We start from the raw sequence: 15,693 nt of genomic DNA, 5'->3' as shown, positions 1-15,693 counted from the left end.
GGAGGGAGGGAGCAGTCATTGCAGCAGTGATCATTCAGACATCTACTCAACGCTTACTTGGATAACTGTACTGTTCTTTATTTAGTCACTGCTGCAGTAGCCTAAGCTAAATGGGTAGATTGCCAGGACTTAGAAAGACTGAGAAGAAGAAGGTTGAGGGTCAGAGGTCCCCTATAAAATGATCCTAGCAAAAACTCTCCTTGACCCAGAGAAGGAATCTAGTTTGTAGTACTTTGTAAAAGTGTGCGCAGAGGAACAAGTTGCTGCTTCTAGAATACTTCTAGAATCCAAACCTTTCCAAACAGCCACAGAAAACATCACAGCCATAGTGGAATGAGTTTTGACCCGGCCTGAAATAAGTTTTTCTTGTGGTAGGAGTAACAAAAAGTGTAGCATGATACAACCATTTGGAAAAGTCTGTTTCAACACTGGTTGTCCTTTCCTCTTACCTTCAGAAGAAATAAACAACTGGCTCGAAGTTTTGCAAGATTTTGTTCTGTCAACAGAGTACCTGAGTTGCCTGTGGACATCAAAGGTATGACGTTACCTTTCTTTCTCATGTTTAGGTTCTGGAAAGAAGAAAGTGAGATGGATAGATTGGCTTGAAGTAAACGTGGATACCACTTTAGGCATAAAGAAGGATTAGTTCTAAAAAAAAATACCTTTGTGAAAAATGAGATAAGACTGATCCACCATAACAGCTTGCAACTTAGATACTCTTCATACAGAGGTCAGAGCAATAAGTAAGACTGCTTTCAATGTCAAGTGCCTCAAGTTAGCTTGATGAGCTGGTTCAAATGGAGCAAGAATTATTTTATGTAACACAGAGTTAAGATCCTATTAATGAGTTACCTGTTTTCTAGAAAGCTTCTTGTGCAACATCCCTTTCAAAAGCATTTTCATATTAGACTGCATAGAAAGAGAGGTCTCCACCAGCAGACATACTGAAATGGCCAACAGATGAACCTTGGTTGAGAAGTAAGACAGACCACAGGATAGTAACTCAGACAAATAATGTAGCCCTAGCCCTAGGATGCTGGTTCTTTTGTTAGCAATAGCTAGAAAACCTTTTTCATTAGTTAATATATGATTTTCTAGTATCAGGTTTTCTACCTGCATTAATGCAGGTGATTAGAAAAAAGCTGTCTAAAAGGTATTAAGATTCTGTCATCCAGGCAGTCAGTCAATGTTCTTTAGGGTTGGGATGTATCAAACAGCTTTGGTCTTGTGTGAGTAAATCCAGTCTGTGAGGAAGCTTGTTGGCAACTGCCTCTGCTTAGTTCCAGAAGAAGAGAGAACCACTGTTGCCTGGGCCAGAAGGCAGTCACCCCAATGATCTTTGGCAAGTCTTTTGAATAATCTGAAGTACCCCAGCTACTAGTGGAAAGGGTGTAAAAGTAGAATGGAACATTCCTGTCAAGGAAAAGAAAAGGCATCTGTCTTCTAAACATTTTAGTATGGAGTTCTGGAGAAGAATGTTACCAACTGACTGTTTAGAGAGGAAACAAAACAATCTGTTTGAGCCTTTCTGCCACTCATATTTTTCCTGACAGGCTGTAAGATGTCTGTAGAGTGAGGCTGTGCTGAAAAGCTATATCCAAGGTTACCATAGCTAGTCTGGACAGAGGGTAAGATCTGGTTTCCCCTTCCTTGTTTATGGGCCATATCATGGTAGTAGTGTCTGTAACCACTTGTAGAGGTCCCAGTGACCACAGATGATTTAGAGAATTAACATTTAGAGAGAGCTAACATCGCTTTATATATTGTTGTGTTTTGGTCTGTTTTTTTCTGTGTTGTTACAAAAGACTTTTATCCCCACAGACAATGCACCCCAAGCAGAGACTGAGGCATCTGCAATGGCTGATCATGCTGAAGCAGAATTTCTGAACACATAATCTCCCTTTACATAAATCACTATGGCTGTCCACGTCCCGGGTATTGTGTACAGGCCAAGTAAGTGCTTCCACAACTAACGTTGTCCAGTTTATCTTATTATCATGTAATACTGCTGTGTATCATGATAATCTAGTAGAATCTAGTAGAATGCTATTATTCTTTGAATGGCTACATATGTAGAGTCAGTGATCATCAGCTAATTGCTTGTTCCTGTAGCATAGACTGTATTATTGTCAGTGCATTGTTTCTCCATTGTCTATATTTCACTTGTTGTTGCTGAAAGACTCTAATCTGACTGCATTACACTAGGTCTGTGAACAGCAGTTGTATCTCAGGAAATGCTATTGTATCTTTAAATCTGCAGCTTACTTTCAAATGATTGTGTATGGCTATATTTGCTATGTATAAAATTTGCATTAAAGTGTATTTTGTTACAGGCAGACTAACTTTCTTCTACACCTTCTACTGCCAATAACTTCTTCACTCCCACTCTTTTCAGTTACCTTGCTCCCTACACTGATAGTAAACTGTGTTTCTCCTTCTTATGTGTGGTCATGGCTCTAAGAATTCTACTAGTGAAATTGCATGAACGGAATCACTTTCTGTAAACTCTAATTGGACCTACTCTTCATTTAAAAAGTAGGTCTACAACTTTGAATGTTAAGAAAAACTTTATGGCTGATATTTGTTAAGTCTATATTTGGCTTGCACACTGCCAGTGATGTCAGCTCCTTGTTTCTCACTTGGCTTGAGTTGTATCCCCTCCTCCTTAGCAGCTTCTTTATTTCCACATTTCTGCAGTTGCTTTACAACTCTACTGTGCATTTGGTGTGCAAAATACAAAACAAAAATATTTTAAGGTAACTACTCAGGAGTGATTAGGAATGGGTTGTTCAACTACTGCTAACCTAGGCTATCAAAATTGGTATGGCTACAGTAAAATAGTCTGGCAGCATCTTTTTTTTCTTTTTGAAGACTCTGGCACTTACCTCAGTTGCAAAAAGGGTCCAATGTGTTGATAATTTTTTTTTACCATAGTTTGTTGGCCAACACATTTCTACACCTCCATTCCCCCTTGCTTCAGTCAGGCTCACTCTGCTCCTCTACTCTATCCCCAATTCTCACCCACCCCCACCTCCCATACATTTCTTTTAAACAAGCCAATCCCCCTATTCTCTACTATCCAATCACATCCCTACTAACTCTTCACTCCTCTACCTCAAATAACCATCAGAAACCAACTATCTTTCTATTCATCTTACAAATAAAATTACCCTACCCACTAAAAAACAACCTATTAAATACAAACTCCATTGCCTAACCTCCCATACCATATACGACTTTATTATACACTCCCTCCTACAATAATCCCATCAAACCCTATTCCAAACTAGAAATTTTTACTACACACCCCTTACTCAACTACTCTACAAAATGTTACACAGCATAATATGTTAAACTTACAATGCACAATTATCCTAACTCTTATTTTTTGTAGTTCATCTAACTTCCTACCATACATAACTCAACTCCATAACACCATCCCATTCTTCCCCATTTCCCAAACCTCTCTACCAAAACCCACCATGTCCGTTATATCTCCAACAATCTTTAATTGTTCACACACTGATCTAGGCCCATTTAAGTTACTTCCTGAACTATCTTACACACATATACCCGTTCAATATGACAAATGTATATCTAAATACATAAAGCTTACATTCCTTACAACATCCCAGCTTATTCTTAGTGGTGGCATATACCCAAACCTTGGCCCCGTATGCAAAAACGTCCAGCACCTAGCAACAGAATATACTAAACCTCTCCAGAAAAGGAACTGTCCTACTTATAATAAATCTAAATATAAGAAGCATCCTAAATAAAATACAAGAACTACATGCCACCCTTCCACTTTAGTCTTCAGATATAGTTCTACTCACTGAGACCTGGCTTAAACCTGAAAATAGCAATAACAAAATATATCTTCCGGTGTACAACATACACAGGCAACATAGAAAATCCAAAAGAGGTAGAGGTATTGCTCTACTGTTCAAAAATAACCTTACTCTTGAAATCATTGACCACGGCCCTCCACCTTTCAGTACTGCAAAGATAATAGTCACCAGACTAAAAATCAGCTCAAATAAAAACTTAAACATAATCAGAATATATATATTCCCCTGGTAACAATATCAATACACGAAAATCCATCCTTCAGTGGACAGCAAAAACAATTCCACAGGAGACTATCATACTTGGTGACTTCAATATTGACTGATCCTCCTGTAGTTCACAGTATCCTACTGACCATATTAACCTCCATGGATTCACTCAAATAATCCACACTATGACTAAGATAGATAAACCATCTAAAAAAGAGTCCCCCCTTCACTGGATCCCAACTAACCGACCTGCTCTATCACATCACACCAGTAGATTCCCAGACTCTCTTAGTGACCACTTTCCAACATTTGTTCTCTGACATCAAGTAAATGTAACAAAATCCTCCTCTTTCCAACAAATTTGATATACAAAAAACTTCAACTCTCAAGACTTTGTGTCCACCCTCAAACTCTGTAATTGGAAACCACTGAAATTCCTCCTCCTAAACAGCGCAGTAAAATATTTCAACATTACCTTCCTGAACATCATAAATAGCATGGCACTCTCTAGAGCAGCGTGAATTAATTTCAGCTAAGTCCTTTGGCTTACTAAAGAAACAAGATCACTTCTAAAAGAAAGAGACAATGCCTGGGAAACTTGTGTCGATAATAAAACAGCAACAAAAAACAGAAATATTTAGAACTAAGAAATAAATCTAAAAACCAAATCAGACTTGACAAAAAAACACTATACAGACATACAATCTTAGCAAAAAAAGAACCCACAAAAATTTTGGTCTGTAATTGCCAAAATGATCAAACCAGGCCAAACTAGCACACCTTCCTCATGTACCAACAACCCCATTGACAATATTGCCACCCAGTTTAACAAATATTTCACAGAATCCATAACTGCCCTTACTAATAACAACCCAATGCCTACTACAAATCTCTCTTCCTTAGCTCATAAAAACAACCACTTCTTTTTCCAACCAGTCCCAGCAAACACTATTTATAAATACCTAAGTAAACTTAAACCCACAACACCTGCAGCAGGCAAACTGCATGCTGAATACCTCAGAACTGAAGTCAAAGCCATATCCTACCCATTCTCTCTACTAATCAATCATTCAATTTCTGAGCAACATATCCTTGCCCTCTGGAAAATATCTCACATAATACCAATGCACAAAGGCAGAAACTCAACAGAATTGTCAAATTACTGACCCATTGCTATCCTATCCCCTTTATCTAAAATACTTGAAAAATGCATGCATACACAAATCCTAAACCATCTATTATCCAACAAGCTTCTAGATAATACCCAGCATGGATTCTGCCCTAAAAACAGCACTACCACAACACTTATTAGTTTCATTAACACCATTAATCAATACCATAACGAGGGAAATCTAGTATCTTCTATCTTTCTAGACCTCTCTAAAGCTTTCAATACTGTCTCATAACAAACACTTAACTGTACTATCCAAACTCAGATTAAGCTACTCCATACTTGCATAGTTTCAAGGCTACTTATCTGATCGCAAAGAAGGTGTAAAATGACAAAACAAGCTATTTCCTCTTCTACCTGTTACAGTAGGTGTTCCACAAGGGTCTATCCTTGGCCCCTTTTTCTTTATTGTATTCCCCAACAACCCTCATACTGCCACCCTACATGCTACATTGGTCCAATTTGCAGATGATTCAACCCTAATCTATTCTGCCCCAACCTTACAAGAGATTAGAAAAATAAGACAAGAATCCTTTACTGCAGTCGAAACATGTCTGTCAGATGCACAACTCATACTCAACCCTAATGAAACTAAGCTAATGCTATTCCATCCCACAAAAGCCCCAGATCCAATCTCCTCATTCAAAATAATTTCAGACAACAAAACCTCTACTATACCAATCCCCCAAACCAAACGTCTAGGAGTTATAATAGATTAAAACCTGAATTTCAACCTACATTTAGCCCAAACAATAAAAATGTTCACAAAAAAAATTGGAACGCTATACAGATGCAAAAGTACCTTTCCAATAACACTTATAAACTCGAAAGAGCAAGGTAGATGGAAGGATAGCCCAAAACTTTGTTCCAACGACAGTTTATTCCACAATCACGTAACAAACCACATTTGGAATGTGGTTTGTTACGTGATTGTGGAATAAACTGTCGTTGGAACAAAGTTTTGGGCTATCCTTCCATCTACCTTGCTCTTTCGAGTTTATTGGTTTTCTTGAGCGTTTGGTGCTTCTTTGGTTATTGGTTTCCAATAACACTAAAATCATCATTGCCAGAACCCACCAATTCTTCACACTTCTGTACGCATCCCCATATTCATTAATCTAAATGAAATCTGACAGTCAAATTAGACACCAGTTACAACAAAATAGCAACATTTGCAGCTGACTCAGCCTTTAGGTCTCATCAGTGCCAGGCCCTTAAACAACTATTTTGGCTAGAATTGCTCAACCTGCTCACCCTTAGTCAACTTAATATGTCCCATCAAATATTTTACCAACCTGAAAAAACCCAGTTCTGCAAGGCCTATTAAATCAATACTCAAATAAATGCTTACTACGATCCAGTAAAAAATCACTAATGAATGTTACTAGATGTAAGAATAGCTGAGGTGACTCACTATACTCAACCTACATTACAAAAATATGGAATTCCATACCCATTAACATAAGAACTACAACCAACAAAACCAACTTTAAAAACGTTCTCATATCCCACTTAACTAGCTCATGGATAGGCACCTGTTCCAACCCTGGCTAAACTACTTATACAATATGTACAGACATTGTTTTTGCAATGCATATCTCCTTCACAGGAATGAAAAGCCTAGGATGTTATCCACACAAGCCTGCCACTATCACTTATGGCCAATAATAATGTATTTTCTCACTATAATACATACACTATCATACTACATTTCTCTACCCTACAATCACATCCTACAACTGTATACCACACTAAAGGGTTGGGAGGGTGGCCTAATGGTTAAGGTGTTTTCCTTACAAACACAAGGTACAGGGTTTGAATCTCACAGGGGATAACTTGCTAGGCTTAAAATGACTTGCAAGGGCAGTTAGCCTAGTACTAACCTATAAACATTATGATGAATTAAGTGACACGTTGCTCGTGTTTAGAAAACTCATTTGAAAACTAAGTTATCCTACCCAAAATTAACATACACAGGTCTGACTCAGCTTTGTACTTCTATTTTTTATTCTTTCTTATATCAAAATGTTCTTATTCTCAAGGTGTTTTCACTGTTGTATATTTAAATGTAACTTGGTCCAATGTATAATGTTCTATGTATCAATATATATAACTACCACTGAATGTAACCACTGCAAATTGTACATGACAACAATTTTAAAATGTACTAATATAAGCTGTCTCTTATAGACTTATCATAAGACATTTTTCCTATTTTTATAATCTTGTACTATTTATTTATTTTTATTTGTTTGACCTTTGTTATCTTGGTTAGTCTGACTGGGCGAAGCACTTTTTCAGCACAGACTCGAGGAGAAAAGCTCTAGTAGTACATTCCTTAAAAACATGAACCTCCAATAATACATTCCTTAAAAAAAACATTGTGTAACATGGACAACAGTTGCTAAATAAAAAAAAAACAAGAGTATATATGTGTAACAAAAAGTAACTTGGTCAGTTGTTTACCTCAATATAAATTAAACACAGTACAAGTCTGAGACAAAGGCATCATACTGTATATACATGCTGGAGGTAATAGAAAAAAAGAACAGTTGTAGAAGAAAATAGGAGGATGATTGCAGTAGGTGATCATAAGATAGCAAAACAGTAAAGAAGGTGCATAGAATTATAATGAAATATCAGGCAGTACAGAAAAAAAGAGTAAAAAACGTAATTATGGTGCAAACTCAGTAGGCAAAGAGAAAAGTATAAAAAGAGAAAATATGTATTTGGTATAGTAGCAGTGGAAAAAGAAAGAATCCCAGGGAAGGAAATCAGTGATAAGACTGAGGTAGCAGTCAGGATGACAGGAGTCTATTAGGAGAGGAAGACAGCATTATGTAGGATCATGACAGAGACAGGGAATCTTTTATTGCTATTTTAAAGGTTGTAGGGTTGGTGATGCTTCTGATATTGAGAGGTAATTTATTCCAATCATTTGGTATGGAATAGGAGCAGAGTGATTTGCCAGGTGTTTTTATTGAGCTTATACACTTGCAATAAGTTCTGTTGAGAGCTACGAAGAGATCCTTTGGGAGTATAGAGGTGGATAAGGTTGGGGAGAGAGGGACATGAGGAAGGTAGATGTAAGACTGAAAGAGCCATGAGGAACTGAGGTATTAATATCTGGTGATGAAATTCTAGCCACTGCAGATTTATAAGGGAGTTGCAGTGATGAGTGCGGTAAGGTAGGTTGGAGGCAAATCGTGCAATTTTGTTATAGGTAAATTCAGGTTTAGTGAGATTAGTTTGTAGGTGTGTGAGAAGGGTGGCTGCATAGATTAATGTGGGGGAGTAAGAAAGCTCATGTGAGAGAGAGTCTGGAGTTATTTGTGAGGTATTTCTTGTGTCTGTGTAGCAGACTTGTTTTTGATGTGTCTTTTTAATGCACTGAGTGTGGAGATTGAACTTTAGATGGTCATCGATAATTATACCTAGGAGTTTTGAGTGGGGTAATGTAGAAATTATAGTATTGTTGAGAAAGGAGACAGAAAAGGAAGTTTTATGGTGCTGTAGGGTAGAAGGGAAAAATAGGAGGAGTTTAGTTTTTTTTGGATTCAGTAGTAATTAGTGGGAAGAAAGCCATCTTTCAAATGAGTGGAGGGCTTCTTGGATAAGTGTATGAAGGCATGTAATATTGTCGGAGCAGGAAATGATTGTGGAATCATCAGCATATTGAACAATAGTTGAGAGTAGACAAGAAGAGTGGAGGTCATTAATAAAGATGTTAAAAAGTAGGGGTCCAATGATGGAGACTTGGGGGACCTCAGTTTGTACTGGTAGAAAGGGAGAGACATTAGATTGCCATTTCATGGCCTGGAATCTATTAGAGACGTAGCCGGAGAACCAAGATATAGCAGAGTTAGAGAGGTTAAGTGAAGCAAGCTTGGATAGAAGTAAGGAATGAGAGACAGTACCAAAGGCTTCAGCTAGATCAAGAAACAGGCGGGAAACCAATTTATTGTCACGGAATGTTGCAATAGAATTTGTGAAGGATGTTAAAGCAGTAGCTGTGCTGTGCTTTGGTCTAAAACCATGTTGTGTGGGGGGCAGGAGATTTTCTTGGAGCAGGTGATCAAGGAGTTGTTTGTGAATACATTTTTCAAGTATTTTATACAGGGGTAAGAGGATGGAAATAGGTCTGAAATTAGAGGGGTCAGCTGAATTACCACCTTTATGCAGGTGTATAATGTAGAGTTTTTCTAGATGTCAGGCAAAGAGATTTCCTTAATAGATCTATTGATTAGTATGGAGGCAGGGAAAGTGATGGATGGAGCTTTTCTCCCCAGTCCTCCACTGAAAATGGGCAACATGCCTAGTTGGACTTTCCCGGTAAACAAATGTAAAATAAGTAAAATAAATAAATAAAATAGAGCTGGAATTTGAAAAATCATGATGGTGGTGCTGGGACCATAGAGATTTCAGGCATCATTGTAACTTTCTCATGTGGTCTCTTGCAAGAGGTAACAAGAGTAACACTGATGCCGTAAGACCCAAAATCCAGAGGAATTCCCTTGAAGAGATGGAAGTCTCAGTGTAAAAACCCAAGAATAGATCTAAATAGAGACCTGTTTTCTTTTCTTCCTGTGGCCTGAGATGCCAATTAGACACTCCAGGAAAATAGTAGTGTGAGAAAGAGTCAGAAAAGACTTCTGAATGGTCTCTTGGAATCACAGGCTGTGTGGGAGATTCCTTATCCAAGTGACGGATTCCTGACACTTGGAAGAACCCTGCAGAGATAAGCAAGTCATCTAAATAATGAAAAATGTGAACATCTTGCAGTCTGTAGTGGCTATCTCAGGAAAACTGGTAGATGGAGAATTGATAAAGTGATCCAGACACGCAAAATCTTAAGAAATGCTTGAAATCTGGATCTATACAATTGTGATAACGTACATCTTTTAAATCTAAGATCATGAGGGAACTCATATGAGAATAAGAGGTAACAAGTTGTTAAACAGCAGCATTTTCAACATGGGTGCTTTCACAAATAAATATATAACATAAAATAAAATAAAAACAGTTTTAGAAAGAAAGGTCCAGAACTGGTCTCCATGAGGATTCATTCTTTCATTTTGCACAAGAAAACATTTTTGAATAAAATCATTCTCCTAATAGATGAGGAGGAGGAGGGACAGCTTTGATCATCTCCTAAGCCAATAAGAGGAGTTGGGTCTGCTGGATGTTGAGGAATCCCTTGAATAAGAAGCAGAAACTCCCACCTCCATCTGTAGCATTGATGGGTTACTTTCAGAACCTATCTGTCTGAAACAATCTTTTAGCAAAGAGAGAAATGGAGATTCAGACTTTCTGGAATGATTAAATCACTGCCAGGGTGGGGGTGGGGTTGGAAATCCTTCATATAATCATTCAGACTTATCAGACTGACCTTTCTTTTGGGGGATGCTTCCTGTTTTATTTTTGGAATCTTTCTTCCAATGTTTTTTAAATGTTTGTATACAAGCAAATTGCTGGGAGCCCTGGGAGTGTTTATTTAGCTTTTGACTGAAATCAGCAAGGGAGCACAGAATCATTTGGTGAACTTGGAAAAAGATGGCTGAAAATCTGAGATATCTCTTGAATCAGTTTTCCCCCTCTCTTAACACTTTTTAATGACCTCTACTGCAGAAGGTCCAAAAATTAGTTCCTTTTCCAAGGAAGAATTCCAATTTTCATTTTTGATGTCCTCTGGAGATTCCAGGCAAACTCCTCACAACAGTTCTAATGGCAATAACTCTGGAATTGGCATCAGTAGAGTTATATGCACATTTTAAACAGTGGGTAGTGACTTCAGTAGAAACCAAATTACACAAGGCACATTTCCTTCACAAGAGGCAGCAGATTCCAAAACATTCCCCATATTATCAGAAGTGGCCAGGATAAAGTTCAAAATATGAACAAAAAAGGCAGAAGAATGTTCTGTTTAAGCTTGCTCAGCAAAATCACAACAATAACTAAGAGATGAGTGATGCACCACACCATAAAACGTATCTCAACGATTTATTCAAAGCTGTATCTCAACAAGACAAAAAAACAACAAACAACGGATTAGCGCTTTCAGCTATCAAAGCCTTCTTCAGATCCACAGTCAAAAGCCACATCTCAATCTAATATAAAGCATATAACAGCCAATGACAAAAAACATGTAAACAAGCTGCTTTGCTCTAACCAATACAAGGGCTTATACAAGCACTTCATCATCCAATGTGTTTCGTTATTCCAATTAGCTTTGACTATCAAGTCAAGATGAAAAATGTAAGTTAGACTTTGCTTTCTCAAACATCATTGATCTCAGCTAGCAAGTGAAAGCAGAAATGTAAATCAGACTTTACTTGCTTAAAAATCATTGGTTTACTTTAAACATTAGACAAAACCTAGCTTTAAACTAGCAAGTTAGGATGGAAAATGTAAATTAAACTTCACTTTCTCAAACATCATTGGTCTGGGCTAGCAAATGAAAGCAGAAATGTAAATCAGACTTTGCTTACTTAAAAATCATTGGTTTGCGTTAGACATCAGACAAAACATAGGGAAACTTGTAAGATGTGGCTTTTGACTGTGGATCTGAAGAAGGCTTTGATAGCTGAAAGCGCTAATCCGTTGTTTGTTGTTTTTTTTTTTTGTTCTGTTGAGATACAGCTCTGAATAAATCGTTGAGATACGTTTTATGGTGTGGTGCATCACTCATCTCTTAGTTATTAAAGTTCAAAATATGACCTGAAAGATGAATATTTTAAAAACAAGAGTTGTAAACATGCACAGTTTTCCTAAACTTATCAAAAACCATCCCATCCTTGTGAGATGGAGATGGATTAGTATTAACAAAATGCTTAGCAGCAGCTGGGTGTACTAAAGCTATAGCTACTAGGATACATCTAGGATAAGTGTATAAAAACATAAATGACTGACTAACCTTATATAATATATCTACTTTTTGGGGGGCAGCAGGCTGACTGTCAGAGAATCTGTAAGCTATGACAACAACATTCTCCAAAGCAGAAAGACCAGGTAAAAGAGGTGTAGGTTCAAAAAATTCCAGTTGTAATAAACCATAATAAATCATAGTGTTTTCTAAGGAACTGAAAAGTATCAGTGATTTCCCACTGAAACAACTGATTAATTTGGGAAATAGTCTCAGAGAAAGAAAAGCATTTACAGGGATTATAAGAAGTCACACTATCATCAGAATCTGAATCAGAAATCTGTGGAGATATTACATCATCTGCCCTTTACACCTCTTTTGAGGTTCAGGTTCTTCAATATCTTCAAGAAAAGAATATTTTTTTAACAGAAGCAGCCATATATTTTGGGTCAAGAGCCTGCACCAAACCCTGAGTTAAGCCCAATAAATGACTCATTGTCAATGTCACTGAGAAAGGAGAAGACATACGTTTAGCCTTTTGCTTTTTTTCCACAGGAATTCCTGAAGAAACAGATCCAGAATTGCCTGCAATCACCATCCCAGGGATGGGTATAGCATTCTTGCTAAGCAGAGAGACATTTTTGGCCTCTTCTCCTAGAACCAACAAGAGTATCTCTCTCTTACCAAGCAAGGCCACACCAACAGTCACAAAGAATGTGCTAATCCTCCTGTCCCTGTTGGCTATTGGGACTACACCAGTGAGATCCAAGGAAAGAGATGACTGGTCCGAGCAATTAACTTTGGCTACAGTAGAGTCATCCACCTGTGGCTATGGCAAAATATCAGACTGCTGTGCTGGCAAAGGCTGCTTAACCATCTTTTTCTATTAGGTTGTTCCATGGTTAGGTTGAAAAAGGTGCTTAATTCCTGAGGAAACTTAGCAGCACAAGCTGGAAAAAACAAGTAAGTTGCTAAGAGGTACCTTTCTCTTTGAAAAACGCAGTAGAAACCATTTTAAATACTTACCCCAGCCTCAAAAAAAAGTAAAATAACACCAGTTTCTCCTCAGAAAAAGTAGTTTTAAATAACTTTTTACCACAAAATTAAAAAAGCAACACTCCCATTTAAGTCAGGAAAGGTTATTACATAGTCAATAAAAACACATTTTGCTAGCTAACATATAAGTATTTTACAGAAAATGAAAGTTTCTGTTAAATAAATACATACATACATACATACATACATACACAAAGTGCAATGTTTTGTCCTGAAGTGAACTTATCTGCCCAGCAATGGAACAGCATTAACCGAGCTTTGATCCACGAAAGCCCACAGAGGAGCACTTCTTCAGTGCCAAGAAAACTCTGAAAGGCTTGTTACCCAAACCTGACCATTGTCTTCTCAGTTCAAGCTGATTAATCATGTGCTTGTGTGGAAGTAGCCCTGAAGCTTTGGCTACTGGCTGACTGTTATGTCCTTGGCCGAACCTTATCCATATAGCTTAGGCTGCTGCAGCAGTGATCAAATGAAGAACATCTACACATTCAAATGGTAACCAGAATTAAAGAAAAATAATCCAGTCATGATACTATACCTGAAGAGTTATAACTATCCAGGTGATATAGTTGAAGCCTTGAAGCACTCCGTACTGCTTCACATGTTCCAAGTCAAATATCAAAACAACAATTATGCCAAATGAAATTCCAGAGATTCCTACATAATACAAAAGGAGCAACATTATTAAATTGATGTGACTTAATAAGCAGTCTCTCAAAGTGAATATAACAATATTATTTGGTAGACAACTGATATTCATAGCTTAAGTGTAACTTGGAAGAAAGACCTTGTCAGAAATAAACATTTTTAACTAAATAAATTCAGGTCTCTCAAATCTACAATACAAATTAAATAAAAGGCTTCTGAGATTTTTTCCCTTAGCCCCATTGCCAGTTTTGTTTTGGGACAGAGAACCTTTAACTGCCCTGTCTTCACCTTTTTTATAACTTGACTGGCCAGTTTTTAATTCTCTCTCTGTCTCTGAACTGGTCTATGTACGGGGCTAGCATGTACAGTTACACTCTTTGGCCATAAGCTTGGTGTGCTGTGTGACAGAACACTATTTTCAAGCCGGTCAGTGTTTTATTTCTTCTTTTTTTCTCTTCTTAACATTTCAGAACATGTTAAAAAAGAAAGTACTGGCACAAACCCTCACCATGCTAGAACCCACTGAGGTACTTCCACATTTCCGTTGATAAGATAACATGGAGTTAATTTGTATTACTTCATTCTTAGGCAGCTTTCACACATTCATGTAAATGTCTTGAATGCCGACTATTCTTTTATGTCACACTAAACGCTAACATATTTGTAGTACATGAAGTGTGGTGATTACTACCTGATAATGTGAAAAAGGGAACGCAGTTAAGTGCTTCAGTAGAATGAGACCTGATCTTAATAACGGTTAAGTACCCCTGCTTGAGTTAATAAGACTGGGTACTGCGCAGCTAAACCTGCCAGTGCTGGTCAACAAATGACAGCAGCAATATTGAAAACAAATTTGTTTCTGCCTGTTGTCTGTGCAAGTAATGTGTCCCTGACTTTCTAAAACAACAGAATGTGTTATACCGTCTTTCTGGTAGTGTTCACTAAGGGCTTCATGGCTTTGAAAGCTGGTAAAACACTTAACGGTTTTATTTTTTCTGTAACTGGTGGTGCATGGAGCATATAAAGCTACATGCACTACATAGAAGTATTATCGGGTTTCCAATCATAACCCTTTATTATGTGTTCTTGGCATGGATGCCAGGGTTCGCCTCTCAAGCAGCGCTCTTGATGAATTTCTTGGCATCCATGCATCAAACACATAATAAGCCGGATACAGGAGGAGACCCAATCATAATCCTCTATACTCTGTACATATTATAGCAGTTTTCAAGCAGCGTGATTTCTGCAGTAAAAAACTCATAGCACAGGGCATGTCTGTATTGGCATTAACATAAATTTATTGATTAATTTGCCATTGATTACTGGGAAAGTTTGAATGGCCAAACCCCATTTTCCATTTAGGCCTGGGGAAAAAAATCTCCATATTTCATACATCTGCATATGCAATTAGCATGAGCTATCAGTAGAAATAAACTACTTCTATATAACATTAAGCTAGATATAGCTCAACAGGTAATCAGCATGTAAGTGCACTATACAATATTTACAGCATTCTAAAGTTACATATATCTAAAGTACATTCGGCATTATTTTATAGTTTATGTATTATCACACTGAAATTTTAGTTAAAAGAGAGATGGTGAGGCAAATGCATATTTTACTTAAAGAGTTATTTACTTAAGACAAATAAACAGGATAGAAAGTATGAGGAATTTCTGATATTTACTTGATATGGCTGCATATGAAGGGGACTTGGTAATGATGCTGGAGAGGGAAGGACTCTTTCTAATAACTGTTTTAGTGTTACTGACATTGACTGTTTCATTAGTAAAAACTATGAAATCATCTTTATCCTTGGACAGGTTGTTAAGAAACAACCTTAAGTCCTGACCTTCAGCAGTACGGTCCAACATGGATAATCTGTTTAAAGGGCTTAC

At 37.4% G+C, this 15,693-nt stretch overlaps 1 protein-coding gene across 2 annotated transcripts in view; it reads right to left on the bottom strand.

Moving 5' to 3' along the window:
• Nucleotides 1-15,693, bottom strand: part of LOC122813502 (UDP-N-acetylglucosamine transporter-like) — a 683,641-nt gene that overhangs the window by 47,386 nt on the left and 620,562 nt on the right. For both annotated transcript variants that reach the window (XM_044085849.1, XM_044085848.1), the window contains exon 8: nt 13,686-13,804. In XM_044085849.1, coding sequence (XP_043941784.1) covers nt 13,686-13,804 — 119 coding nt within the window. The remainder of the gene's footprint in view (nt 1-13,685; nt 13,805-15,693) is intronic.

This window comes from Protopterus annectens, chromosome 10.part0 (genome assembly GCF_019279795.1).
Source record: "Protopterus annectens isolate FY-2018-M chromosome 10.part0, PAN1.0, whole genome shotgun sequence".
Taxonomy (NCBI): domain Eukaryota; kingdom Metazoa; phylum Chordata; order Ceratodontiformes; family Protopteridae; genus Protopterus; species Protopterus annectens.
The sequence above is the reverse complement of the archived record's forward strand: the minus strand, read 5'-3'. Positions and strand labels throughout refer to the sequence as shown.